Consider the following 25714-nt stretch of genomic DNA (forward strand, 5'->3'; position numbering starts at 1 on the left):
AAAAAAAAATAATTTAAAGAAGAGAATGGAGCTAATGATGAAGAAATCTTAGAGTCAAGTGTGGTTGGCGTGCCCTTAATCCCAGCAATGGGAAAAGAGAGGCAGGTAGATCTCTGAGTTACAGGAAGGGCAAGGATACAGAGAAACCCTAACTGAAAAAAAAAAAATCTCTCAAGACACAGTCTTCTCTAATCCCTTTCCCTAGGTCATAGAAGACAAGTTTGTAGTCTTTTCTTTTCTTGCTCTACTAGTCTTTGATAGTCTATATATTTGGCTTCATGGGCATAGAACGACGCTGTTTGATTGTGTTTTTTTTTTTTTGCTTTTTCGAGACAGGGTTTCTCTGTGTAGCCCTGGCTGTCCTGGAACTCACTCTGTAGACCAGGCTGGCCTCGAACTCAATTCCGCCTGCCTCTGCCTCCCAAGTGCTGGGATTAAAGGCGTGCGTGCGCCACCACCGCCCGGCTTGATTGCTTTTTGAATATAAAACTCATACATCCACAGTACGTTTTATTGGTCCCCAAATTCCTAGGACGAGGAAAAGTGGCAGTGTTCACGTGAAATGTTGCTACAAAGGCAGGATTTGTTGGACGTCACAGGTCAAATTCCCAATGAATTGCACTCCAAAATGCCGACAAACTCTGCCTGATCGCTTGTGACAGGTCAGGCAAGTTGGTGAGTCAAGGGTATGGGTTTCTGATGTGGTTAGTCACTGTGTGCTGGCCAGAGTGCAAATCACAGCACTTTGGTAACATTAAAAAAAAACAAAAGCAGTAATTTTATGTCAGGGAGTTCACAGCTAGTCGTTGTATCCGAGTTCATTTTCTTTTTTTGTCATTTCTACCACTCTAAGAAGTCATTTAAAGTATCTGAGTTGGTAGAGGCTGAATCTTTGGGTTATTTTAGCCAAACCACGCTACGGTCTAATTCTGTAGAGACAAACAGCTGAAAACACCTACTGGCTTTCTTAATGCTGCAAAGTGGATACGGCGAGCACAAAGCTTTCCTCTCCTTTAGACGTGCACACAACTTCACGAGGTCTATCCTTTGCAAGAGGCGCGAACTTCCTTCCCGTCCGACCTAAGCTCACGAATCGAAAGATGACTCCGCATTTAAAACTGTCCCAAGCCCCAGCGCGCGCGGGAGCCGGAAGCCGCACCACGTGACGTGCCGTCCCTCCGCAGCCATCCCCGGCAGAGCCCGGAGTCTCCACGGCCACTCCACTTCTCCGCTCCACGGGAGCGGTTGCGCGTCCACCCGACGCAGTGCTAGGTGCCCTTCAACTCTGGGTTCCCTAAAATAAACCGGCCTCCTCCAGGGACGCCTCCTGGCCAACCCGCCAACGCGCCGGGATCACCACCGCAGAGCGCTTCCGCCAGGGCGCCGACCACGTGATCACGCGAGACCGGGAAAAGGCGGCGGCGCGCCTTCTTTACTCCAGGCCCGCGGCCCCGCCCACCCAGCCCCAGCCCGGGCCCGGCGACGCCCCGGCGCGCGTGCGCACGCGGTTCTCGCGGTGTCTCGCTCTCGGCCCCGCCCCCCGCTGCCCCCGCCCTTTCCGCCCCTCCCTCCCTCCGCCCTGTTTCTCGGCGGCAGCGACGGCGGCAGCTCGCGCAGCTTGTTGGCTCGCTATATAAAGGAGAGAAGCAGGCGGACCGGACGGCTGGAGCTGCAGCCGGTGGCGGCAGCGGTGGCGCGGGGAGCGGTGACCGGTGTTGGTTTCCCTCCTCGGCGCCGAGTGGGGAAGCGGGTGACGCCCCCTAACCCCCTAAGGGGTCGTGGCATATTTTTTTTTTTCATTTTTTTTTTTTTCCTTTAGGCGATTCTCGAGGTTTTTAGCTGCGGGAGGAGTGCCCCCCTCCTCCTGGTCTCCCGCCTCTTACTCCTTCTGGATCGGTTTTGTTGAGAAATTTTTGCCCCACTCTTGCGGGTGACTTGGGTCACCCTCCGGGTCTCAGTTTTTTTTTTCTTTTTCTTTTTTTTTTTTTCCTTTATACCTCGTTCCCTCTTGTTTGTGTTGTGTGTGGAAATGGCGAACTCGGCAAACACAAACACCGTGGTAAGGACGTGGTGCGGTGGCCGGCGGGGGCTGCGAAAGGTTCCGGCGGCAGGCAACGGCCGGGGCGGGCGGGGGCGGGCCCGGGCGAGGCGGCGCTCCCGACCCGGTCCCCTCCGCCCTCCGCCGCCGCTGCTGCCCGCCGCGGGCCTGGCCGGGCGGGGGGGCGACGCGGGCTGGCGGGCGGAGGGCGGCGGGGCCGGGAGCGCCGCGGGGCGGGCCACGCAGGCCGTTGGGCCCTGGCTGCCGACCCCGGGGCGCGGACTGGCGGGCGGCGGCCCCACGCGCGGCCCGGACCCGGCCAGCCCCCCCGAGCGGCTGCGGGTCGAGCCCCGCGGTCTGGGGAGCCGCTCGGACGCCGCCAAGGCCGGGCGTGCCTTCGGGGGCTCTCTGGAGGTGGTGCTTTGGGAAGCCTCCATTGGGGCCGATTTTACTAATCCCCCCCCCCCCCCCCGAAAGGAAAGAAAAAAAAAAAAGGACAAAAAAAAATATGAAGGTTGGAAAGCACTTATCTCGGTTCCTCCCCAGTGGGTAAAATGGCGAAGGGGAAGCAAAACCCCCGCGGTATCTTCGACTAGCAAAAGCACCAGAACAAACAAAGCCTACAGTGAGTGGCCCAAGAGTCGCCGCTTTCGCCTTGAAATTTGCCTACTTCTTCCCGCTGCTCCCTTTTTATTTTTTTTTCTTTTTTTTTTTTTTTTTTTTTTTTTTTTTTTTTTTTGGTTACTTGCGGTCACGTAGGTTTGCAAAAAGCAGTCACATAAAAAATAATCTTTTAGTCACCAACGCAATGTGATCACTAGGCCACCCCAACTCTTGATTCTATTTTAATTATTATTATTATGATAATAAAACAATTTTTGTTTTGTTTCTTTCTGTTTGTTTGTTTCTTTGGTTTATTTATTTATTTATTTTTTTGCCCGGTCCCAAACGCCGCAGAGCAGCCTGCGGCCGCCCGACACTGTACCGTTGGCGACTCGGGTCGATCCATCATGGCTGCGGCCGCTTACCCTGCTTTTCAGTGCCTGCGCCTTGTGGTCCTCCTCCCTTTGGCTGCCCTGTTTATATAGAGCCATTGCCGCTCTCTAATATAGACTCTGCCAGGATGGGAAGGTGCTTTTCAGGCCTACGTCACCGCCTCTCCATTTAAACACCAGATCCGGCTTTAAATAGTGAGAGCTGCTGAGCGCGGGGCTGGGAGGTGCGTGCTCCCGAGGCGAGAGGCGCCGGCGTGCGGAGCTCCATTTATTTCCAGGCTCCCTTCACGCCGAAATTTCGCTCCGGAGCCGGGAGGCTGTTGTCACGGACCCGAGTGTGTTTTGCTGTGGCAGCTAGAGTGTACTGCCTTTTGTTTGTAGTGGGAAGTAGGCCAGAATTGCAGCCTCGTTTTGTTCTTTTCCCCTTCCTTTTATTTATAGAGTTTAATTTTAAATCGTTTTAGATCAGATAGGATGTTTTTTTTTCTTGGAAGACATACGGTCAACGTCTCGGCTTAAAAAAAAAAATGTGTTGTACATTAAATGTTTCCCGAAGGGGACTCGAGTTTGCTAGTGTTTTCTTAATTCCCAAGGTATGAAGCTTTTCAAATAGTGACTGAAGCTTCCCTGGGAGATCTGTGCTCACGATTGATTGATGTGTATGTAGAGTAAGTGAAGAGGTACAGCCTAAACTGAGTCTTAAAAATTAGAGGTTAAGCGATAATTTTAATTTTACCAGCAGCTAACATGATATCCAGTATGAAAATCTACCCAGGTTACCTAATATTGTGCCAAAAAATTAGCACCTTCTGAAAGAAACCTTCCAACTAATCACTGGGTAATGCTACATGCAGTTTCTAATTTTCCAGTTTCAAAGTTTGGGATACTGTGTTTTAAAAGGACAGATCTAAATTCCCTTGTATGTGATAAAGATAAAAGTCGGCTCAAGTGAAGTTTAGTATTTAAGCATTTTCCTTTTTCCTTCAACGAATAGTGCTTCGGAAACGGTGAAGTTGTAGGTTAGTTGCTGAATGATTAAATAGTAGACAAAGAACGAAATTTTGTGCTTCAGTATTGGAATTTCTAAGGAAAAAGGTTTCAGGGTAACTGATTTCAGAAACATTAAAGCATCTGGTTTGCTGGAAATTTATCCTACCAATTTAAAATTACATGGTCAATGTAGAGTTTAGTGGTGTAACTTGAAGGTACAGACCAGATCAGGGAAAAAAACCCAAAGTCATTTTTGTATGGTCAAATACTGATGAGACTGCTGAGTATGACCGGAAAATGACTAGTGAACAAAAAATTCCCCAAAGTCTGAGAACTGGAAAGCCTGTGAGATGGGACGGGTGTTAAATCAAGCATGAATAGAGGAACCAGGCGGGATCATAAACTATTATTAATCATGATGTTAGACATTTTGGTCACAATCAAGGAAATTAGAACTAGAATTTGTGTGGACTGTCTGTGCATAAAGAACTTTGGTTTATGAACTACATTGCCCAGCCTTACACTTTTATAAAATATGTTGTTGTCAAATTTAGTTTAATGAGGGCAAAATATGTGTTTTGTTTTGAAGACAGGAACTCTGTATATAGATCAGGCTGGCCTGGCACTCTGATATCCTCCTGTGTCTGCCTCCAGAGTGATAAGCCTGGCTTAGGATTGCAGTATCTTTAAAGTCACAATTTAAAATACACTTTAGATAGTTGGCTAGATGGCTTGAATTTAAGGATTAGATATTTTATTTAATTAAGGATTCTCAAAGCCTGTTAAAATTTTGAAATCAGTCTTTTATTGAATCTTATTTTTTCTTTAAAGCCTAAATTGTATAGATCTGTGATTGAAGATGTTATTAATGATGTACGAGACATTTTTCTGGATGATGGAGTGGATGAACAGGTCCTGATGGAACTAAAAACTGTGAGTTTGTCTCTTTTTAAAAGGATATTTCAGTAATAAGTAACTTTTCTATAAGATGAATGATTGACTTTAAGGAGAGACAGTATAATGTAGTGAAGGGTATTGGTTTAAACCAACTGCACCAGTCTATACTTTCTGTAACTGGGTAGGTAGGTAACTTATGTTTCAGCGTCCTTCCCTGTAAGATAGGAATTGGTAGTACAGACTCATTGGGCAGTTGTTCTCAGGACTAAGTGTAGTAAGTATAGAGAATACCTATCAGATGCCTAACAACAGCTTTACTTGCTTACATGCGATATTTTATAGTCCAGTTGCTTGCCACGTCAGTTATAGTATTTAATTTTTTTATATTCTTACTATATTTGTATTCTATTTTTTTATTTCGTTTGTTTGTTTGTTTGCTTTTTAAGACAAGGTTTCTCTGTGTAGCCGTGGCTGTCCTGGAACTCACTCTGTAGACCAGGCTGGCCTCGAACTCAGAAATCTGCCTGCCTAATCCGCCTAATTTGTATTCTAAAATTTGTTTATGTTGGAGGGATTGAACAAATGGTTGATAAGAGAATGTAGGTACTAGAGTAAAATCCTTTACGTATACTAAATGTTCCTTTTATTATGTATTAAACACTGAGAGCTAGTTTTTCCTCTTAAATTTATACAGAAATAGTTAGATTTTTAAAATGGCGTTTGTGTGGCACTGGAGAGATGGCTCAGTGCTTAAGAGCTCTGGCTGTTCTTCCAGAGAACACTGGGATCAATTCACAGCACTCACAGCTGGCTCCCAATGGTCTGTAAGTACCCCAGGAGATGCCCTCTTTTGGCCACCACAAGCATCAGTCAGTACACAAGTGGTACGCAGACATCATGTAGGCAAAACACACGGTGTTTGTGTTTCCTGGTGGTAGAATGAGGTGAGAGTGAGGAGGAGTTTTGTACTCGTTGGACTAAGTACACAATTTGAAAATTTCATAGTTGCATCTTGTATGGTGGGGGAAATGACTCATGGGGTAAGAGTGCTTGTCTGAAATTAAGAGAACCTGAATTCACATAGCAGGCAGGTATGACCACATGTGCCTGTCACCCTAGTGTTTGGGGGATGGAGACTGCGATCCCAGCAGCTTATTGACCAGCCTGAAACTCCAGGTTTTAGTGAGAGACCTGTCTCCAAGCAAGGGTGGAGAGTGATAGAGGAAGACATTGAACATCCTTCTGGAGGTTCCACATGCACGCATACAAACATTGTCCACTGAGAAAAGTCACTAGCGCAGTTCAGCAACTTAATGCACAGTGCTAAGCATACCTTTCCTTTACATTCTGTTCATGTGCAGCAGAGTTCCTTTAGGTATAGTTACTGTGCTGATGATAATCTATACATGTGTATACTCGGCTGCATAGCGAAATGTGCTAACAGTCAAAAGATCTGCATACTTTATTTTTAGTGATTGTTGGAAGATCCACTGTGCTAACACAACAGCATGCAGGTTGAGAATATATATTGCTGAACTTCTAATATTTTAAAATATCATTTGCTTTCTCAATTATGTAACTGTATGGGAAATTTTTCTTTCTGCCCTTGAACCAAGACCAGCGAAATGCAGAGGCAGATGGGAGATCCAGCTTCTTTAAGTCTATCAGCTTTTTTGTTTCCAGTTAATTCTGGGAAAATTGGCATCATTTATGCAAACCTAGACTTCTTATTTTAAAATCTTAACTCTAAAAGTATCTCAATTGTTTTGAAGTCCTCAGTAATACTTGGAAAGAGAGAAATGGAACATAAGCTGATTTTCTAAAGTTGTCCTTCAATCTGTGCTTTGGCATGTGCACAACCCCCATCATATATCAATAAAAACTAAAGAGATAAATGGGCCTGAGGTCAGAAAACATTGTAACTCTTGGTTTAGAAATTGGGAGCAGCTTCTTTGGAGCTGTGCTCAAATCATTGCAGCTAATAAGTGGTTGGGAACATTAGCTGTGCTCTTCTCCATTCAGATGTAGAAGCTAGAATTTAGCACTCATTTTAAACTAAGTCTGAGCTTTACTGTGGTGATGAAATAGGTCTTAATGTGTTCAAGCACCTTTGGACAACTTCTAGAATATTCAATAAGAGTTTGCCAGTGTAAGAAAGGAAAAAAAAATGTTTCAGTGAAATGAGTAACACCTACCTGGAGAGAAATACTGATGTTCTTAATGCTCAAGGGTACAAGTGTCAGAGTGTCCCTTATGAAACGGGGTAGGAAACGGGTGGGACAGCATAGAGTGTCTGTGTTACATGAAGGGTAAGGGAAGAAGTTTAGTTCCTACAGGGAGAGAAAGGGAACAACGCTTAAAGATAAAAGTCGTAGAATGCCTCCTTTGAAACGGGGTTTGGAGCAACATGGAACAACATAAAGTGTGTAATTCTATGAAGAGTAAACAGACCTGGTCCTCAGTGTGCTGGGGACACTTTACAGTTGGCTGCACTCAGTGTGTCCGTATGTGACATTATGTAAAAGATATCATTTCTAGAGGCATAGAAATGAGCCCTAAAAACTTTCATTGATTATGGTATGGGTCAGTCTGGGGTCTTTATTATTTTCTCTTGCTTTCTAGGTTGACAGTTTGGAGAATTCTGTCTTCTGACTGGTCCCCGTAGCTGTCAAACATTCTAGTCCAAGAAATTAGAGCTGGGCGGTGGTGGCCCATGCCTTTAATCCCAGCACTTGGGAGGCAGAGGCAGGCGGATTTCTGAGTTCAAGGCCAGCCTGGTCTACAGAGTGAGTTCCAGGACAGCCAGGGCTATACAGAGAAACCCTGTCTCCAAAAAAAAAAAAAAAAAAAAGAAAGAAAGAAAGAAAAAAAAAAGAAAAAGAAAAAAAGAAATTAGGTTGTCTTGGAAAAATCAAGTGTCTTTATTTGCATGTTTTTTACATTTGAAAGTAACTCGTTTAACATTTAATCTTCAGTTTTAACCATAATACTTGGCCTGTGTGCCTGGCACTCAGTTAAATACTTAGCTGAACTCCAAAATCTTACCAATGCTATTTTTGTTATTGTTAAGTGGGGCATACTCTTATACCTCAGGTTGTAATAAGAGTTAATGCTGTTAGACCAGAATAAAATTAATTCTCTGCACTAAATTTCTTCAGGACCTCATTAGAGTTTTCAGAATGTGCCCTAGATTGAACAGACACTAGCCTTGTCCAGGGCTTTCTGCAGAGGCGGAAGTGCTCTGTGTCTGTCCTCTGCTGCACAGCCTCGTTTGGGATGTGATTAGAAGAACTGAGGAATACATTTTTGTTAATTTCACTTAATTTAAATTTAAATAAGTACATGTGGCTAGTGATTATTCCCACATTGAGCTATTCAGATTTTTTGCTAACAAGGTTAGCATCTATTGTATGTTTTGTGATTTATAATGGGCTTTGTGAGTTAGCTCTGACCGTTCTCCTTTTTAACTGTTTCACAGATTATCATGGTTGCTAAGGCTATCAGATACAGTTGTAACTTAAATGATGAATTGAGATGCATGGTGAGAATGCATATAATTTAAAGATTAACTAGATACTATAGTAAATGTCATTTAAAAAACAAACCAAACCCAGCCCAATTATTTAGATCAGTTCCTAACGTTAAGAGCTCACTTAACACGTGTGTAAACTGTGGGAGCTGAGGGAAGGCATAAATATAGTCCGTATTTAAATGGAGTATGTATTGTCACGGGACTGGATGGGAATGACACTTTAGAAATCCTCTTCAAAGTAAGTAATGAGCAACTAAGGAAGGGCAGGTAGGAGAATTGTCCCAGTGTGAGGCTCTGTAGTGAGGCTGTCTCAGAAAATCAAAAAACCAAAACAGATTGAAAACAAAAACTCAAAGGGAATGATAAACCAATCTGTCAGACCTACTTATATCTAAAGAGCAAACACAACTCAGTATAGAACCCATGAGGTTCCAAACCCCTATTTTCATCATCCTCCCCCATCTTCCTCATTGCTCTCCATCAGACCGGGAGCCTTGCACAAGCCGGCCAGTACTGTGCCAGTGAGCCACATCCTTAACCCTTTGCATCTGTGCTGATAAAGTAGATTCCTCAGTTAGAGACGAGTCTGAAAAAATTCAGGTTATATGTCTCTAGTTTAGCCCCTCAGCTTTGGTGCATTTGACATTGGACTGATTGGTTAATAGCTGCATATAGAATGTTAGCAAATAACTGACTTCTGCAGTTTGCACCCTTTAGTTGTGTTTAGAAATGTTTTTATTGCTAATTTCCCTAAGGAAGTGGTAGCAGAATCACCACAAGTTGAGAACTGCTTTTCTAAATATACCCTAATGATACCTAGATACTTGATACACTAATAGAAATACCTAAGCTATAAATTGAATACTTACCTGCTTTCTGTCCTTTGCCAAGAGCATTTAGCTAGTAAGTATTGGCAGGGTGAGAACCTAGGTGTGCTGAGATAAAAGACGTAACTTCACATTTCTACCGTCTTGTGGTTAGTGCCCTTGTCAAAAGATGGTCAGAATTTACTTTTGACTCAAACTGTGAAGTGCCCGTTCTCTAGCAGTGTGTTGGGCTAGAAATTTTAAATGATTCCCGTTTCTACAAAGTACCCAGTTTCTGGATAAAGTGTACACGTAATTTTATTTCAGAGCTTCCAAAAGACGTAAGGGAACCCTGCTTCCCCAAAGAGCAGATGAAAGAAAAAGTAGATGAAGGAGCTGGTTAAATGAGAAGGGCGAGGCAAGGGCAGTACCAGGTCCAGTGCTCAGGGACACTGTGGTGGACTCTGCCTTGGAAGTGTCCTGCTTTTGCCTTCTAGTGTTTGTTGATCTTGGATAACTTGTCTAACTTCTTGTTCTTCAGGTTCTTTTTTTTCTAAAGAAGGAGGTGATAATGTCTACATATGTACCTTTATAGAATTAAATAAAATGTAGTTATTAGACTGTCTCAGTTACACATACAGTTGTACACCTCAGTCTTTTTGAGGACAGAAGCTGAATTTTCGTCATGTCAGTTTTAGATTCCTAGGCAAAAACTGCTGAGGTGTGGGTATGCCAGAATTTATAGTTTACCCTCGGGAAAGGGAATAAATGAAATGAAAAGAGCTCTTCCAATTTTCTAAGCAAAGAAAGACTTAACAATTCAGTATGCCTAATTCATCGTTACTGTTGCCAGAACAGTGTAGCATTATCTTAACATCTGATATTTAGAACCTAGAACTTTTTGATAAAGTTAAAATTGTGGAGAAGTGAAATTGAAGAGCTGGAGAGATGGTTGAACAGTTAAGAGCACTTGTTGCTCTTACAGAGGACCTGTATTCAGTCCTCAGCATCCACTGGAGGCTCCCAGCCATCTATAGCTCCATTTCCAGGGAATCTAATGCCTTTTGACTTCTGTGGGTATTAGACATACATACACGCCAGCAAAGCGGTTGTATGTATGAACCTTTTTTAAAACATGAAAGTAAAATGTAAACATTGAGTGAATAAATCAAACTTTTACTTGATGGTATAAGCTTGGTGCTTAGTTATATGGTATTATTTTTGTATTTGTCAAGTTACATTTATGAGTGAAAATTTATGATTGCTAAGTTCTGATTCTTGATTGACTAGCCCAACCCCTGCAGAGCTTTTGGCAGTATGTGGGACTATGTTCATGTGTCAAGACTAGCCAACACCTTTGTCGTTTAGTCTGCAAGGACTAGGAATGTTGCATTTCCTGTGGGACCATCCCATAGGATACAGATGTACTCTGCCTAACATGCCAGTAACATCCTATATAGAAGACAGAATTCTAATAAACATTAGTTTATTTTTACAGTCTTTCTTTAAATTTAATACTTAATGGCTGGTAAATTTCTAGTTATCTGTTGCATGAAGGAATTCGTTCAGAAGTAGAACTATCTTTAATAGCACAGGGAGAAACTCCCCTCTCCCCCAAAGAAAAGAAAACAGAAAAACCCAACAACAACAAACCAGGGTCTCACTTTGGAGCTCTGGCTGGCCTTGAAAACAGATCCCCCAGCCTATACCTCTATCTCCCAAGTGCTTCAGACATGCATCAGCATGGCCAGCCTAAGTGACTGCCTTTCTTTGGGGCTATGGAACTTTGGATATGTTTCATTTTAGAAACTTCACATTAAGAACTATGGAGTAGTCTAAGGTTATTTAACAGAAAGTAGCTTAGTACTATAAGAAATACAGTACCAGTTATAGTAGCAGCTAGTCTGGCTAAGCCTCTGCTCCAGAGTCTGACTAAATGGGGTAATAGAATGGGACCGAGCTGCTGTTTTTAAAAATAGTGTACTATTCCCCTTATCTACAATCTTAAAATTTTTTTTTTATATGTGTGGATGTTTTGCTTGCATGTATGTCTGCACCATGTTTGTGCTTGGTGCTTGTGGAGGCCAGTGCATGGCATTGGATTTCTTAGAACTGGGGTTACAGACTATTGAGAGCTGTCATGTGAGTACTGGTAGTTTAACCTGGGATCTCTGATAAAGCAGCAAGTACTTTTAGCTACTAAGCCTTCTCTCCAGATTCCTGATTTTACTTTTTGTTTTGGTTACCCCTGGTCAGCTTTGTTAGAAAAATATTAAGTGAAATAATCCAGAAACAAGCAATTCGTGAGTTGTAGGTTGTGTGCATTCAGAATGATGAAATCTCCCCAACCAGTTGTATAATATCCAGTTTGTGAGTCAGTTCTCTGTCCAGCGTATCCGTTTTGCATATGCAACTCACCCATTAATCATTTAATGTTCACTCAATTGCCAGAATATCTTGTGCAGTGTCATAGTCTGTATGTTCAGATAACAGAGTATCTGTGTACTTCACCTAAATCTTATCACATAAATACTGTGTTTCATATCCCCATGAGAAACTGCAAACATTCAATAAGGTACTTTGAGAACGAGACCACAGTCACATAGGGTTTTAATCACAGAATATCCTTATAGTTGTTCTCTTTTACTGCACTGTGTATAATTTGCAAATTAAACTTTTATCATGGGTATATATGTATGTAGGGGAAAAATCATGTTTCAGTATGGTTTTAGATTTCCAGTTGGGATGTTTTCACATAAGGGTGACTATATTATAGGTTATAGACATATACATCATATAGTTTATAGATTATACAGATTAATATAATTGATATCTATAATTAATGTAGTCTACAGATTATTACAATTAAGTAGAAGACATGTTTGTAAACTTTAGAAAGTTAATCCATTAACAGTTCAGAAAACAACACAGAAACTATTTTCTATGTTACGTATCTGCTTCAAGTTTAATATTACTCATAAAAAAAATTGAACATTGACTGTTTTTTCTTCCCCTGAGACAGGGCTTTCTCTGTGTAACAGAGCCCTGGCTGTCCTGGACTTACTATATAGACCAGGCTGGCTTCAAACTCACAGATCTGCCTGTCTCTGTCTGTGATCTGCTGTGATTAAAGGCGTGCACAACCACACCTGGCTCAACATTGACTTTTTATGACCCACTAATAGGTTGAAGTCCTATTTGAAAAGCATTGATTTAGACTTTAATACAACTATACTTACTTGTGCAAACATCACAAAATAACCTGGGCAGTTCATTAGAATGGCTTGTGGCTCACTTCTTACTTAACGTGCTGATAGACTAAGTCTGGGATCCCACCTCAGAATTAGCTCTCCTCCTCTTATGTAGCTACCAGCTCCTCCTCTCCTTTCTTTCTTTTTCTTTATTTTCTTACGGCTCTGGATTTGTGATTCTCATTCCATGCTAACTAGGCAAATACTTACTACTGAAATATACTGTAAACTTTCTCAGTTATGAGTTTGATTGCTAGGAAGTAGGGAGTAGAACATGTACTCAGCCGCACAGTACATGTAGCCAGTATTTCTGTTTATCCTAGAACCATCATTAGAATGATGGGTGTACAACCAATCGATGGGACTAACAGTAAAATATGGAATTTAGAAAAGTGAAGAGGGGCTAGAGAGATGGCTCAGTCATCTCACCACAGAACATAGAGTTTTGTTCCCAGAACCCACTTCCTAGAACCTACAGCCAGCTCATAACTGCCTGTAAGTAATTTCACTTCAGGGGATTCTACACCCTCTTCTGGTTAGTGAGGGGGCAGCCACAAGCATGTGATATGTATTCATACACGCACACATAAATAATAAGATTTTTTTTTTAAAAAACATGATGGGTTGAAAATTGGACACTGTTAGAAAATGTACTTTAAGAACTAGTTTAGGGTGGAGGACCTTGTGATTTGGTAAGAACCCATCTTGAACAAGAGATCTTTTCCACGAGATGCACAGGAAACACAGTACTAGGTTTTCCTCAGCTACTTCTGGTTTGAAAAATCCATTGAGGGCTGCTGAAAATTCTTGGTTACAGGTATAAAGGTCTTTGAATATGTTACTCCAGGTTGTGACTAATCTCAAGAACATTAGTTTGGGTGTGTTTGGGGGGAAATCCTTGTAAAATGAATTATATATTTATCGAAACATAAAAAAAAAAGAACTAGTTTGGATCTTCATCACCTCCTCAGTTAGAAAATTATGCTGTAAAATTTGTGATTAAAGGTATATGCCACTATGCCTAATTTAAAAAATAGTTACTTAAACAGTGACAGTTCTTTTACTTCATATTTCAATTTTTTTAAAGAAAAAATTTATTTTGTCTGTGTGTTTACATATACATGTGTATGCATATGTATCACCATGTGCATGTGGAGGTTAGGTGATAATTTGTGGGAGTTGATTCCCCCCCTTCCTGTTTCTTTCTCTCTCTCCTCTCCTCTGTCTCTCTCTTCTCCTCTGTCAGTTCTTTCCCTCTCTCTCTCTTCCTCCTTCTCTCCTATCTTTGTCTCTCTGTCTCCTTTTTCAGAGATCAGCCAGATAAAATTTGGACTCTTAGGAAATCTTAGGAAGTGCTACTTTGTTGCTCTAGGAAGTTGTTTTTAGTGTGGGATTTGTTTTTTGTTGGTTTTTTGTTTTATTTTTGTTTTTTCGAGACAGGGTTTCTCTGTATAGCCTTGGCTGTCCTGGAACTCACTCTGTAGACCAGGCTGGCCTCGAACTCAGAAATCCGCCTGCCTCTGCCTCCCAAGTGCTGGGATTAAAGACGTGCGCCACCACTGCCCGGCTAAGTGTGGGATTTGTAAAAGCCTCTATTATTGTCTGGAACTTTAAAAATAATCTAAATGAATTTTCCTTTAATTTTAGTTGAGGAAAATACGTAAGAATGTTACATGATTGAGTCACATTAGTAGACAAACCAGGATTAACTCGTTTTCCAGCTTCTGATGTGATGCTGTTACATAATTAAAGCCACTACTGGATTAGTAATAACAGCTAGCATTCAGTGATCACTGACTTTAAACTCTGATAACCATGAATAGAGATTAGTATTTTTTTAAGTATAGATTTCAGGCATTTAAGTATTGGGATTGCTAGGGAAATAGCTCTACTGTGAACCTGACTTTACTTCATTCTTCAGAACACTACTGGAAAGACACTGGAATTGTTTTAACAACAATAAATCTAGGTCATGTAGAGAGGAAAAGGTGATGAGTTTTTGCTTCGTTTTACACAGATGCCCAAGTATAAAACTGACCAAATTGTTTTCTTTGCATTTTAGAGGCATGATTTTACTTTCTTGGATAATTTCTTATAAGAGTGAAACATAGGAGAAAGCAGATATATTATGGGAAAAATGAAATAGTTGGAAATACTTTCATTTCCTCTCTTGGGTGGCTCTTTTCTCTCCTCCCATTATAGAACTTACCCTCTGGTGAAATGAAAAAATACACATTGGGTATTCCTAATCTGAAAGGTATCACCAACCCAGAACATTGTCTTTTTGCATTTTTTTTTTCAGACATTGAAATACTTGCATATAATAAGCAGTGAAGTTCTCTTAATGCTTCTCATACACCTTGTACATGTTGCTAGGAATTAATTTTACACATTATTTTAATGGTTTTGTGCATAAAATAAAATTTCATCAGGTAGAGTTTTCCCGTGGTAACATCCTGTCAGGAGTCAAAAAGGTACAGATTTTGAGTTTTTAGGTTAGATATGTTCACCCTATAGAAGTGACTAAGCAATAAGTGATTGTCAATCTTTCATATTGAAAGAAAGGACATTTTAAGAGGTGTAGAGGATTGGGACAACCATTTCAGACCATTTTCTTTAACTTCTAAGGTTAGATGAGTAGAAAGGAAGTTGCCTTTCTTAATTTAGAGTGCCTTTATTTCTCATTCTCAGTGAGGACAGATGGATGAATATTTCTCCTATTGACTCCTATTGAAGTGAGAGAAAATTTGTATTGAGCAAAGTTCCATAAAAGCAATTTAATAATGATTTTGAAATAAAAAGATAAGCTGTGATTATTCAGGGATTGACTCTGGGAACTCTGTTAAATAATACCTGCTAACTGAGGAATTACTCTAGAAAGTTTCTTGGAGTGTAAAAAAAAATTCTTCAGTACAATAAACATAAGAGCTGATTAAGGTTTATTTTCCTTACATAAAACTTGGGTAAGAATTAAAGGCTAATTTGTGTGTGTGTGTGTGTGTGTGTGTGTGTGTGTGTGTGTGTGTGTGTGTGATTGTATTATTTCCTAAAATGGAAGAAATTTACAGTCACCTAGTAAGTTAATGTTAATGTCCCTGTGTCCAGAGTTTTCTTTAAGTCACTGAGAAGTCTTTACTGTTCTTTGTCTTAGTTGTGGGAGAATAAACTAATGCAGTCTAGGGCAGTAGATGGATTTCATTCAGAAGAACAGCAGCTTTTGTTGCAAGTTCAGCAGCAGCATCAACCCCAGCAGCAGCAGCATCACCACCACCACCACCACCAGCAAGCGCAACCTCAGCAAACGGTACCTCAGCAAGCACAGACCCAACAGGTTCTTATTCCTGCATCACAGCAAGGTGAGAAGGCTATAGAGTTCTCTAGTGTGGCTTACAAATTACACTTTTCTTTTGAAAATATTCCTTTGAGTTTGATGGATCCATCATCTTTTTTAAACAGATGCTGGGATCAGGAGATCTATACTGATTGTTCTTTTTCTTCTTTTTTATTGGCTGATAGAGTGCTTGCCTAGCAACATGAAGCCCTGGGTTCAATCCCACCACCACAAAAACTGGGCATTGTGAAGCATGTCTGTAATCCTAGCATTTTGGAAGAGGCAGGATCATGTATTTAAGGTCATCTTCAGTTAGTTATATAGTGAGTGAGTTGGTGAGAAGCCAGCCTGGGCTACTTGAGACCTTGCCTCAAAAACAGCAAAAGAAAATAACAAAGGGAGAAGTTATGAAGAGCATCTCTGGGAGGGGAGCTATAATATGTGAATGAGCTGAGCTAGGGACCAGGTAGAGAGACATAGAGTCCCAAGAGCATAAAGGCAGGAGGAGTTCCTGTATCCCTGTGGGGAGATGGGTAGTAGAGACAGATTCCCAGAAGGTTGTGGGCCAGCTAAGCTGTGATATATGCCAGAAACACTACAGAGAAACCTTGTGTCACATAGGTTGGCAGCAAAGACCCATACTCTACACTTTGTATATATTATGTAAGAAAAAAGAAAATGGGGATCCCCACCTATACAGACTTATTTAGGAAGGGACTCATTATTTAATATAAGGTAGTTTTCTTTATGAAACATGTTTTTTCAAAGACATGTTTTATTTTGTTCATGAATCTTCAATACTGGAGAAATTAGTCTGAAAATTTAGTTCAACTTTTAATGCTTGATTTAAAGAAATAAAACCTGATTTATAGACTTTGTCATAGTTTACAATATTCAAATCATGTTATAGGTCCTGTTGTGTTAAACTTTATTGGGGTGTTGCAGAATAGGTATTAGCTCAATTTTCACAGTTGAAGAAAATCTGGGTTCTGGAAAGATTAAGAATTTTTCCATACCTTTAAATCCAGCACTCAGGAGGCAGAGGCAGGCAGATCTCTGATTTCAAGGCCAGCCTGGTCTACAGAGTAAGTTCCAGGAGAGCCAGGGCTACATGGAGAAAACTTGTCTCAAAAATACCCAAAACATGATCTCGATCCATCATACATAGTTTTTTTTATATGACAAAAGTCTGTTAAGTTACAAAATTTTCTGAATATTGTAGTTAGATGAATTTGACTAAGAAGGAAACTTCAGGTGAATGAAAGCTTGCTTAAGTTCATAAGGCGGCGACTGTTCGGTGACTTGTTTGTTTCATTTAAGAGTGTGTATGTAATGCACAGTGAATAGTTACATGTAGCAGAAAGCCTTTATGATTTCGTTTACTATAGATTTTGAGTCTCTTTTTTTAAGGGTTCATTTACTAATTTAGTGTGTGTGGAAGAGTGGTAGTCCATGGTATCCATGTGGCAGAGGATAACTTGTGAGGGGTCTGTTCTTTCCTTCTACCATGTGGGCTCTAAGGATGGCACTCAGGTCTTTAGGCTTGGTGGTAAATGCCTTTGCCCACTGAGCCATCTCACTAGCTCTTCATACCTGCTTTTCATCTTTGATGACTGTTCCTCCTATTGCCTATAGGCATGGCACTAGGATTTTAGGTCATCATAAATTAAAATTGATTTTTTTCACTCAGAGAATATCAAGATATTGGGATTATCTATTATTCTCTGAAATTTGCGGGGTCAAACAATTACTTCTGTTTTTTAACTAACATTGCCATTGTTTCTTACTTGTGTGTGTGTGATGTTTGTGTGCACACATGCAGATTTAGGTGCTCATGTACCATGGTGCATGCATGGAAGCTGGAAGAGAACTTCAAGTGTTGATCCTTGCTTTCCACTTTGTTTAAAACGGGATCTGTGTTGTTTTCCCTCTGTATACACTAGGCTAGCTGTCCTCAGAGTTCTCCTGTCTCTTGACTCTTCTCCCTGGTACCTTTCTCCTTCCTACATAGAGCAGTGGTGTTAGAGTACGCATGCTATGTTGCTAGCTTTTTCATGTGTGTTCTGGAGATTGAACTCAACGTCCTTCTGCTTATACAGCAAGCATTTTTACCCATTGATTTGTATTTTTCAAATAGTTAATTAAAATGCCATGATTGTGGTAGTAATCAAGTTGCTAGAACAGGACGATATAGGGGTGTGTGTGTGTTGTTTTTAGACACTGCCTTACTATATAGATCAGGCTGACCTTGAACTCAGATATCTATCTGCTTCTGTTTCTTGAGTGCTGGAGTTAAAGGGATACACTGCAATGCCTAGCTAAGGTATTATCATTTTATTAATGTTTTTCAATATAAAATAAATATATTCTAGCTGTTGATTTCCATAGAAAAAATTTTAAAGAAGTCTAAAATAGCAAATAGTTTGAGAGTATTTTAAAGTAGAAAATGCAACAAAAGCATGAAAAAGGTAAAGAAGGTTTTGCAGTTTTATGACATTTCTGCATCTCTGAAGGACCCTTGTTTGTAAATAGACTTTTTTTTTCTTTTTTTTTTTTCTGTTTTTCTAGCTACAGCACCACAAGTTATTGTTCCTGATTCTAAGTTGATACAACATATGAATGCATCAAGTATTACGGTAAGACTTGTACATGGCACTTACATTGGCTTTATTTAATTTGAAATTGCAGTTATTCCTATGTGTATTATTTAACAACTTGAGGATTGTGGAAGATTTGAGCAAAATATCTGTTAATGACAAATAAAATAGCATTATCTTAGACATTAGAGTTTATAAAACTATAATTTTCTTCTTAGAAAAAATACCAAGATACTCTTTGTGGGGGAGATAGTTCATGGCTGTAAGGAACCAGCCAAACATATGCCAGGTTAATATTTTTGAGAGTGAACTGTTTTGGACAATTCAAGATAGCTATTTCTTTTTTAAAATTTAATATTAGTTATTTGAGAGTTGCATGCAATGTATTTTAATCATATTCACCACTATCCCAACTCTTCCCAGATGTACCCCTTCTTTTCTACTCACCCACCCAGGCTTGTACCTTCTGTTTATTTTTAAATCATTAAATCTAGTTGTGCTAACCTTGTACATATGAGTATGTGGTCATCTACTGAAGCATTCAAGGAAGCTATTTCCTTTTTTGTTTTGCATTGCTTTTTGGGTTTTTTTTTTTTTTTTTAAGACATGGTTTCAGACCAGGCTAGACTCAAACTTAAGAGATCTGCCTTCCACGTCCTGGGATTAAAGACATGTGCCAGCATGCCCAGCTCAAGGGTGCTGCTGCTGAAGTCATATGCTCAGAGAGTCTTTGTTGTCACTTAAGCAGACATAATACATCGTTTGCTTTATTGTACTCTTGAAATTTATACCTTAAGATGTATTTTATGCAGTTGAAATCTAATAGAGTTTTGTTATATTTCAGGCAGACAAGCACACTGAATATTACATACACATTCTTAAACTTCTCACACTTAAGGCTTGTAATCTTGCATCAGATACATCAGAGTGTTTAACTGAGAACTTAAAGAAGCCCTTCAGGCTTTTAGAATGTGTCGCCAGATCTTCAATGTTGAAAAGAAACATGAAAACACAGTCTGACCACTTATTTAGTACTTTTCTGTGAATGACTTGCTTTCTTGAAATGTGTAGGTAAGGTAGTGCCTCAGTTGTGGCATTTCATTTTTAAAATCAGCCAGAATTACTAAGGAGCAAAAATCATTTCTGAAATTGTCTCTAGGTCTGTTTAAGTACTGCTAGCAATGAGTTTTCTGGTTTTCAATGAAAATATTTTTACAAACACTTTGACTTTCTGAGTGGCAACTGTGAAGCATAAGAGTTTACAGCTGTGATGTATACGCATCTGAGAAGCAGGGGCACCTGTTAGTCACATGACTTCCTCCTGTGTACTGCCAGTCTTAACTTCATGTACTAGCAACTCCAGTTTTTATTTTTATTTGTATTGTTTCAAATGTTCTTTTTTCCCTGTGTGTATGACTGCTTGACTGCATGTATGTTGCTATATCACATGCCTGTTTGGTGCCTGTGGAGCACAAAAGAGGGTGTCAGATCCCATGGACATGGAGTTGAAGATGGTTGTGAGCTGCCATGTGGGTGCTGGGAATAAATAGAACCTGAATTCTGCAAGGGAAGTAAATGCTCATAACCACTGAGCCATCTCTCCTGCCCCTGACCTGCACAGAAGTCATTCTTATTGCTCTCTCATTAGTTTCTCTAAGACATATGTACGTATTTCCTTAAACTCAATCTAAATGTTGGTTTCCTAGAAATTTATAAATTAAACAATAATTAATGGTTGTGTATCTTAAGGAATATCTAAACATAATGGAATAAAAGCTACCTAAATGAAGTTACAGTGAGATGCATGAAGATATTTAAAAGTACAAAATTAACCTTTTGGGGCAAGCAAGAAGAAAAAAATCTTGGGAATAACTAAATGGAGTGATTTCAGTTAAAACTCAGTCTTACTGGAGCTGTTGTAGGGCACTGTGTAATCCCTTCCCTCAGAAGGCAGAGACAGAAGGATTACTGGTTAAGGACAGCCTGGACTAGAGTGGGGCCCTGTCCTAAAGAGGGGGGAAAAAAAAAATCAAGAATGTTGGTACACAGCTGTGATTCCTGTACTTGGAAAGCAAAGGCAGGAGAATGACTTCAAATTGAAGACCAAGTTGTCTGGCAGTGAATTCCAGGCAAGAGAGGATTACATACAAGATCTACTTTAAGTAAAAAAAAAAAAGGGGGGGGGAATCTATAGGATACTAAAATAATGGAATTATATTCAGGATAAATGTATGAAAAATAAATTTCTTTCATAGATTTTTGGTTCACACATCTAGGATGTGTGTGTGCGTGTGTACGCATGTGTGTATATACAAGTATTTCTTAATCAAGGAAAGCTATCTGAAGTTGAGATAGTTCTAGCTCTCCAAGGTTTGGACTAAGAAATACCTAACCTATTGGCATATATTACCTGGAATATTGTGTCAATGTGTTCCTGTTCCTTTTAGATAATGTGGCATCTTAGAATTGCCAGTTATAGAAACCAAAGAATTCTGAGATAATTTTTTGTGGGGATCTGTTGATTCTGGTAGTAATGTAGAAAACCAGGAAACAAGGATGGCCTTAAGTGATGAGCATGGAATTGGATGTAAGCTACCAAAAACTGGTTCTCGGTGTATGGTCTAGCAATGCTGGAATGGTGGTCTCGTATGCTACAACATGGCTGTTAGAGCATCTATTATCTGAAAACATAGAGGTTAGGCTGGGACTGTGAGAGCTTGCATCTGGAACAAAAGAAGCTTCCCTATGAGGTTACTTAGACTAAATTCTCTAAGGAAACCAAACAGACCCCTCCTTTCTTGAAATACTTCAGTATGTTATTTAGGCTGTGCTGTCTTTCTTGTGCCACATGGAACTTAGCCTTATTGCTAGAATGCTATTTTAGTAAATTCCTCATGTACTGGTAAAATGCACTGCACATAAACTAAGGTATTGTTCAGTGCATGTGCAGACACGACTTTCCTTCCTTTGTGTTTTATTCTAGACTGCTGCTGCTACAGCTGCTACCTTGGCACTCCCTGCAGGCGTGACTCCTGTTCAACAGATACTAACAAATTCAGGTAACTAGAAACATGGGAAGCAGTTTTAAATATTGTTCAGAAGTTAACATCAGGTAACTCTTAATGTTTTATTGTCAAAAATAAAGACAATACTGACACTTGTTTTAGCTTTTGGTTTAGGTTGTTTAAACAATTTAAGAGCCATAAAATAGAGAACTTTAATCTTTCTTGAGGATACAGCTGAGGAAATGGAAATTGTAGCCAGGTTTGGTAGCATATAATCCCAGAAGTTTGGAGTTGGAAGTGGGGGATCAGAAGTTCAATGTCATTCTTAGTTTCATAGTAAGTTTGCCGCCAGCTGAGACCCTGCTTCAGTGGTTATGTACTGAGCTTTTTTTTAAAAAAAACAAAAACCAAAAACTAAGTATCTGTCTTGCCAAATGAGTTAAATAAGATATTTTTGATGACCAAGTTGAACATTTCACAGGGCATGAAGAACTTACACGTTACAGTCTTTTAGATATAAAGTCTCTGCATTAATAATATATTTTTCATTACATCTTTTGCAAAACTTATGTAGACTGTTACTTGGGCTAATATCTATCATCTTTCTTATTTTTGTTAGTTAATTTCTAAATTTGAGGAACCAATTAGGGCTTTGTCTTGCTGCATGTTTTTGCTCTTAAGGATTTTGTTATGTAAAGGAACATACTTAAGGGCATTGTTCTTTTATTTGGTCATAATTTTGGCATTCTAGTTGGCTCAGCAAATTTTCATTAAAGCTTGTGCTTTGGTTTAAGATATAAATAAGGTGTTATACCTTTGTGTCTTTCAAGTTTAAAAAAAACCATTGAAATGTCTGATCTTCTTTATTACCCTTTCTTGACTGTTGCCATGTGACCAAAAGCAGTTAAGGCTGTCATAAAGTCTTTTTTATTTCGGTTTTAAATTTTATATGTATGGGTATTTTGCCTGCTTGTATGTTTGTACACCACATGCTTGCAGTTCCTAGGGATGCCAGAAGAGGCCATTGGATTCCCTAGGACTGGAGTTAGAAATTCCTGTGAGCTCCCATTTGAGTGATGGGAATGGAACCCTAGTTCTCTGGAATAGCAGCTCAGTGCATGTAATAACTGAGCTATTTGTATATTGAAGGAAGTTGGGAACAGTAATGGTTCTAGTTTAACATCTGTAGTTGATAGATATCCCTTAGTAAAATGCTTAGTCTTTTAACTTGGTAATTTCTAGGTTCTTTGGCTTAAGAGCAGTATAAATTTCTTTGTGTATTAATTGTTGCTGAAATAGCAACTTGGCTTCTATTCTTTTCTGCCTTAGGCCAGCTGCTTCAGGTGGTCAGAGCAGCCAATGGTGCCCAGTATATCTTTCAGCCTCAGCAGTCAGTTGTTCTACAACAACAAGTTATACCACAAATGCAGCCTGGTGCAGTACAAGCGCCTGTTATACAACAGGTAAAGCAATTTTACTTACCATCCCCTTGGTATCCATTTCTTTGTCTTCTGCCTCCTCTGCTGCTGTAGTTTTATGACTTTGTTGTGTGCTTCCCCACTCTTCCCCCAGACAAGGTAATATGTGCACAGCAGTCAAAAACAACCTTACCCTGAGTTAAGATTATATGCCTTCAAGCCTAATGTACATTTCTCATGTTTAAAACTGAATTATTAGTTTGGTTTTGGGTGTTTGATCCCTCTAGCCAGTTTCTAATAGGTGGTTTTGTTTGCCCTAGGTCCTAGCCCCACTCCCTGGAGGGATTTCACCACAGACAGGTGTCATCATCCAGCCACAGCAAATCTTATTCACAGGAAATAAGACTCAGGTCATTCCTACAACAGTGGCAGCACCCACACCAGCACAAGCACAGATACCTGCAGCTGGACAACAGCAGCCACAGGCCCAGCCTGCTCAACAGCAAGCTCCATTGGTGCTGCAAGTTGACGGAACCGGGGATACATCTTCTGAAGAAGATGAAGATGAAGAAGAAGACTATGATGATGATGAAGAAGAAGATAAAGAGAAAGATGGAGCTGAAGATGGGCAGGTGGAAGAAGTAAGTTTCTATAAAAGCCTTGAAAAGAAAAGGCACTCATTCACTGTTGTGTTTGGTTGGTGCTAAGCAGACAAATTATAGGCTATTTGTTTCAGAGGCAGAGAGGTGGATGCTTGCACTTAATTGGCCTTTTCCTTACACTGTTTTTTTTTAATACCCAAACCCAGGGAGTGGTGCTGTCTACTTGGGAGTGTGAGTCTTACTAAGTCAATTATTATTTTCATCATAGTCCATTGTAGGCATACTTAGGACCTAGATAATCCCTCATAGATAAGCTCTGAGTGGGGTCTGTCTCCTAGGTAATACAATATAGGTCCTATTGATAGTACTAGTAACTAGTGTAAGCTCAGTTTGAAAGGTATGTGTATCAAATGGAAACTATATTAATAGGGATAGTGAGGATAGTGCAAATCAAATTCTCCCCCCCCTTTTTTTATTGGATATTTTATTTACATTTCAGATGCCATCCCCTTTCCCCATTTCCCCTCCCTAGAAAACCCCTATCCCATGCCCCCTTTTCCTTTTTGCTTTTATACAATTTTTTTAAAATGTTAATCAAAGGCTTTATAAATTTGGTATTGCTCAGTCAGAAGTGTAGCCCAATACCCAACCTAGATATATCAACTATCGAAAATCAAATTCTTTCACTTAGTTTTCCATAATGTGGTTTAAACATGATGTATGGGTAAAACAGATAGATGTAATTGATTTCTCTTTTAGTGATTAAAAAGGTACTGACAGTATATGGGGAGAAGAAACTGGAGAAAAACTGAATGTGACAGCTCAAGCCAAAGCCACCCTTTCCCTTTTGTTATATTCTGTACCAGGTCCTGAGTAATCTGATCTTCATACCTTTTTCTTGATACGTGTAAACATGTTCCTATTTTCTCTAGTCTTCCAGGTTAGTTACTATGTCCAGGATGACATAGTAACCTGCCATAATATTTATGATTAATTACTTTGGCATAAAATGGAATCATCATCTTTTAAATTTTAACACAAATTTGTTTGATTTTACTTATTTATGTTTATTATTATTTTGGTTTTTTTGGAGATGGTTTCACACTGTAGCCTAGGCTACAGGTCTGGAACTCATTATATTGAGCTTGTGACAATCCTGGTTCAGCTTCCAAGTAGGGATTATAAGTGTGAGTCATTGTTTGGGCCTAAACATCTTTTTTTCCCTAAATATTATTTGGCTAAAAATAATTTATTAAATATTTGACAAATCAAAGTGAATAAAAATATTTTAAAATATGACTATCCAGGCATCCACCATTGAGTGAAATATTTCTGTTACTTAAGTGTTTCTTTGTTGCTTTGCTGTTTGTTTCCCAGTTACATCTTCTTTCTTCTGCTTTCAAAGCATTTATGCCAGACTTTATCATTAACTTTTCTTTGTATTACAGTACATCTGTTCGTATTTCCAAAGCTAATACTACTTGAGTTTTTCTTGTCTATGTATAGCATATGTGCAATACTTTTAATGTAGTTTCTGTCCATTTTTCTTAAAATGATGTCATAAGGTTCATCTTGGTGACAGCCTGTAACTCAGAATTTTTACTGTTTGTACTATAATTTGTACTAATAATTTGTTCATCCTCTTTTGGATTTATTGAGTATTTGGGTGGCTCGTGTTCTGGGAACTACTGTGTTTCTGTTTCTCTTTAGTATTACACGTGAACATGGACTTGCCAACTTACTGTACTGGGTCTATCCTGCCATTTTATATGTTATCAATTCCTGATAGTGGCAGACTATTGAATTTTTTCCACTTTGAAAAATGGGGTCTTGGGTTGGTTTTAGTTTGAACTTCCTTGAATACTTAGAGATTTAGTTGCTTTTCATGTGTTTTCTTGTTACATATATTTTTTTCTATGTCCACATGGCTAGTTAGCATTATTTCAACCCTTTGCCGCAGTGTTGGTCCTTCCTTAAGTGACATCCAGCTTGCTTGTGTTATAGACAGTCATCATTGAGCCAGCCTGAGGCTTTTGTAATAATGCCTTTGTTGATTCTTTTATTTTTTATACAGGAGATTTTTTATAGTGGTCTCTTCTCAAGTATATTTGTTGTTGTTTTTTCCTTTCCTTGTAGATGTCTTTTTGTCTAAGTGATTGTCAAGTGCTTTGCTTTTTTTTTTAATTACAAGGAAATGTATTTTATTATTAAATGCCTTTCTGCAACCACTAGTCATAGTATCCCATTCATAG

At 39.6% G+C, this 25714-nt stretch overlaps 1 protein-coding gene and 1 non-coding gene across 3 annotated transcripts in view; both read left to right on the forward strand.

Moving 5' to 3' along the window:
• The first annotated feature begins 1467 nt into the window (after positions 1 to 1467).
• The window catches only part of Gtf2a1 (general transcription factor IIA subunit 1), a 31664-nt gene continuing 7417 nt past the window's right edge, over positions 1468 to 25714 (forward strand). Inside the window, exons 1-7 of one of the 2 annotated variants that reach the window (XM_076921476.1) lie at positions 1468 to 2059; positions 4855 to 4956; positions 15661 to 15865; positions 18409 to 18476; positions 21421 to 21496; positions 22772 to 22905; positions 23181 to 23501. In XM_076921476.1, the coding sequence (XP_076777591.1) occupies positions 2030 to 2059; positions 4855 to 4956; positions 15661 to 15865; positions 18409 to 18476; positions 21421 to 21496; positions 22772 to 22905; positions 23181 to 23501 (936 nt within the window). In that variant the 5' untranslated portion in view covers positions 1468 to 2029. Of the gene's footprint in view, positions 2060 to 2644; positions 2664 to 4854; positions 4957 to 15660; positions 15866 to 18408; positions 18477 to 21420; positions 21497 to 22771; positions 22906 to 23180; positions 23502 to 25714 lie in introns of those variants that run through there. The other variant, XM_076921477.1, reaches the window with a different exon arrangement.
• LOC143437186 (small nucleolar RNA SNORA79) lies at positions 17448 to 17589 on the forward strand. Its single transcript, XR_013106801.1, has one exon. It is a non-coding gene; the product is annotated as a small nucleolar RNA SNORA79 (small nucleolar RNA).

This window comes from Arvicanthis niloticus, chromosome 23 (genome assembly GCF_011762505.2).
Source record: "Arvicanthis niloticus isolate mArvNil1 chromosome 23, mArvNil1.pat.X, whole genome shotgun sequence".
NCBI lineage: Eukaryota > Metazoa > Chordata > Mammalia > Rodentia > Muridae > Arvicanthis > Arvicanthis niloticus.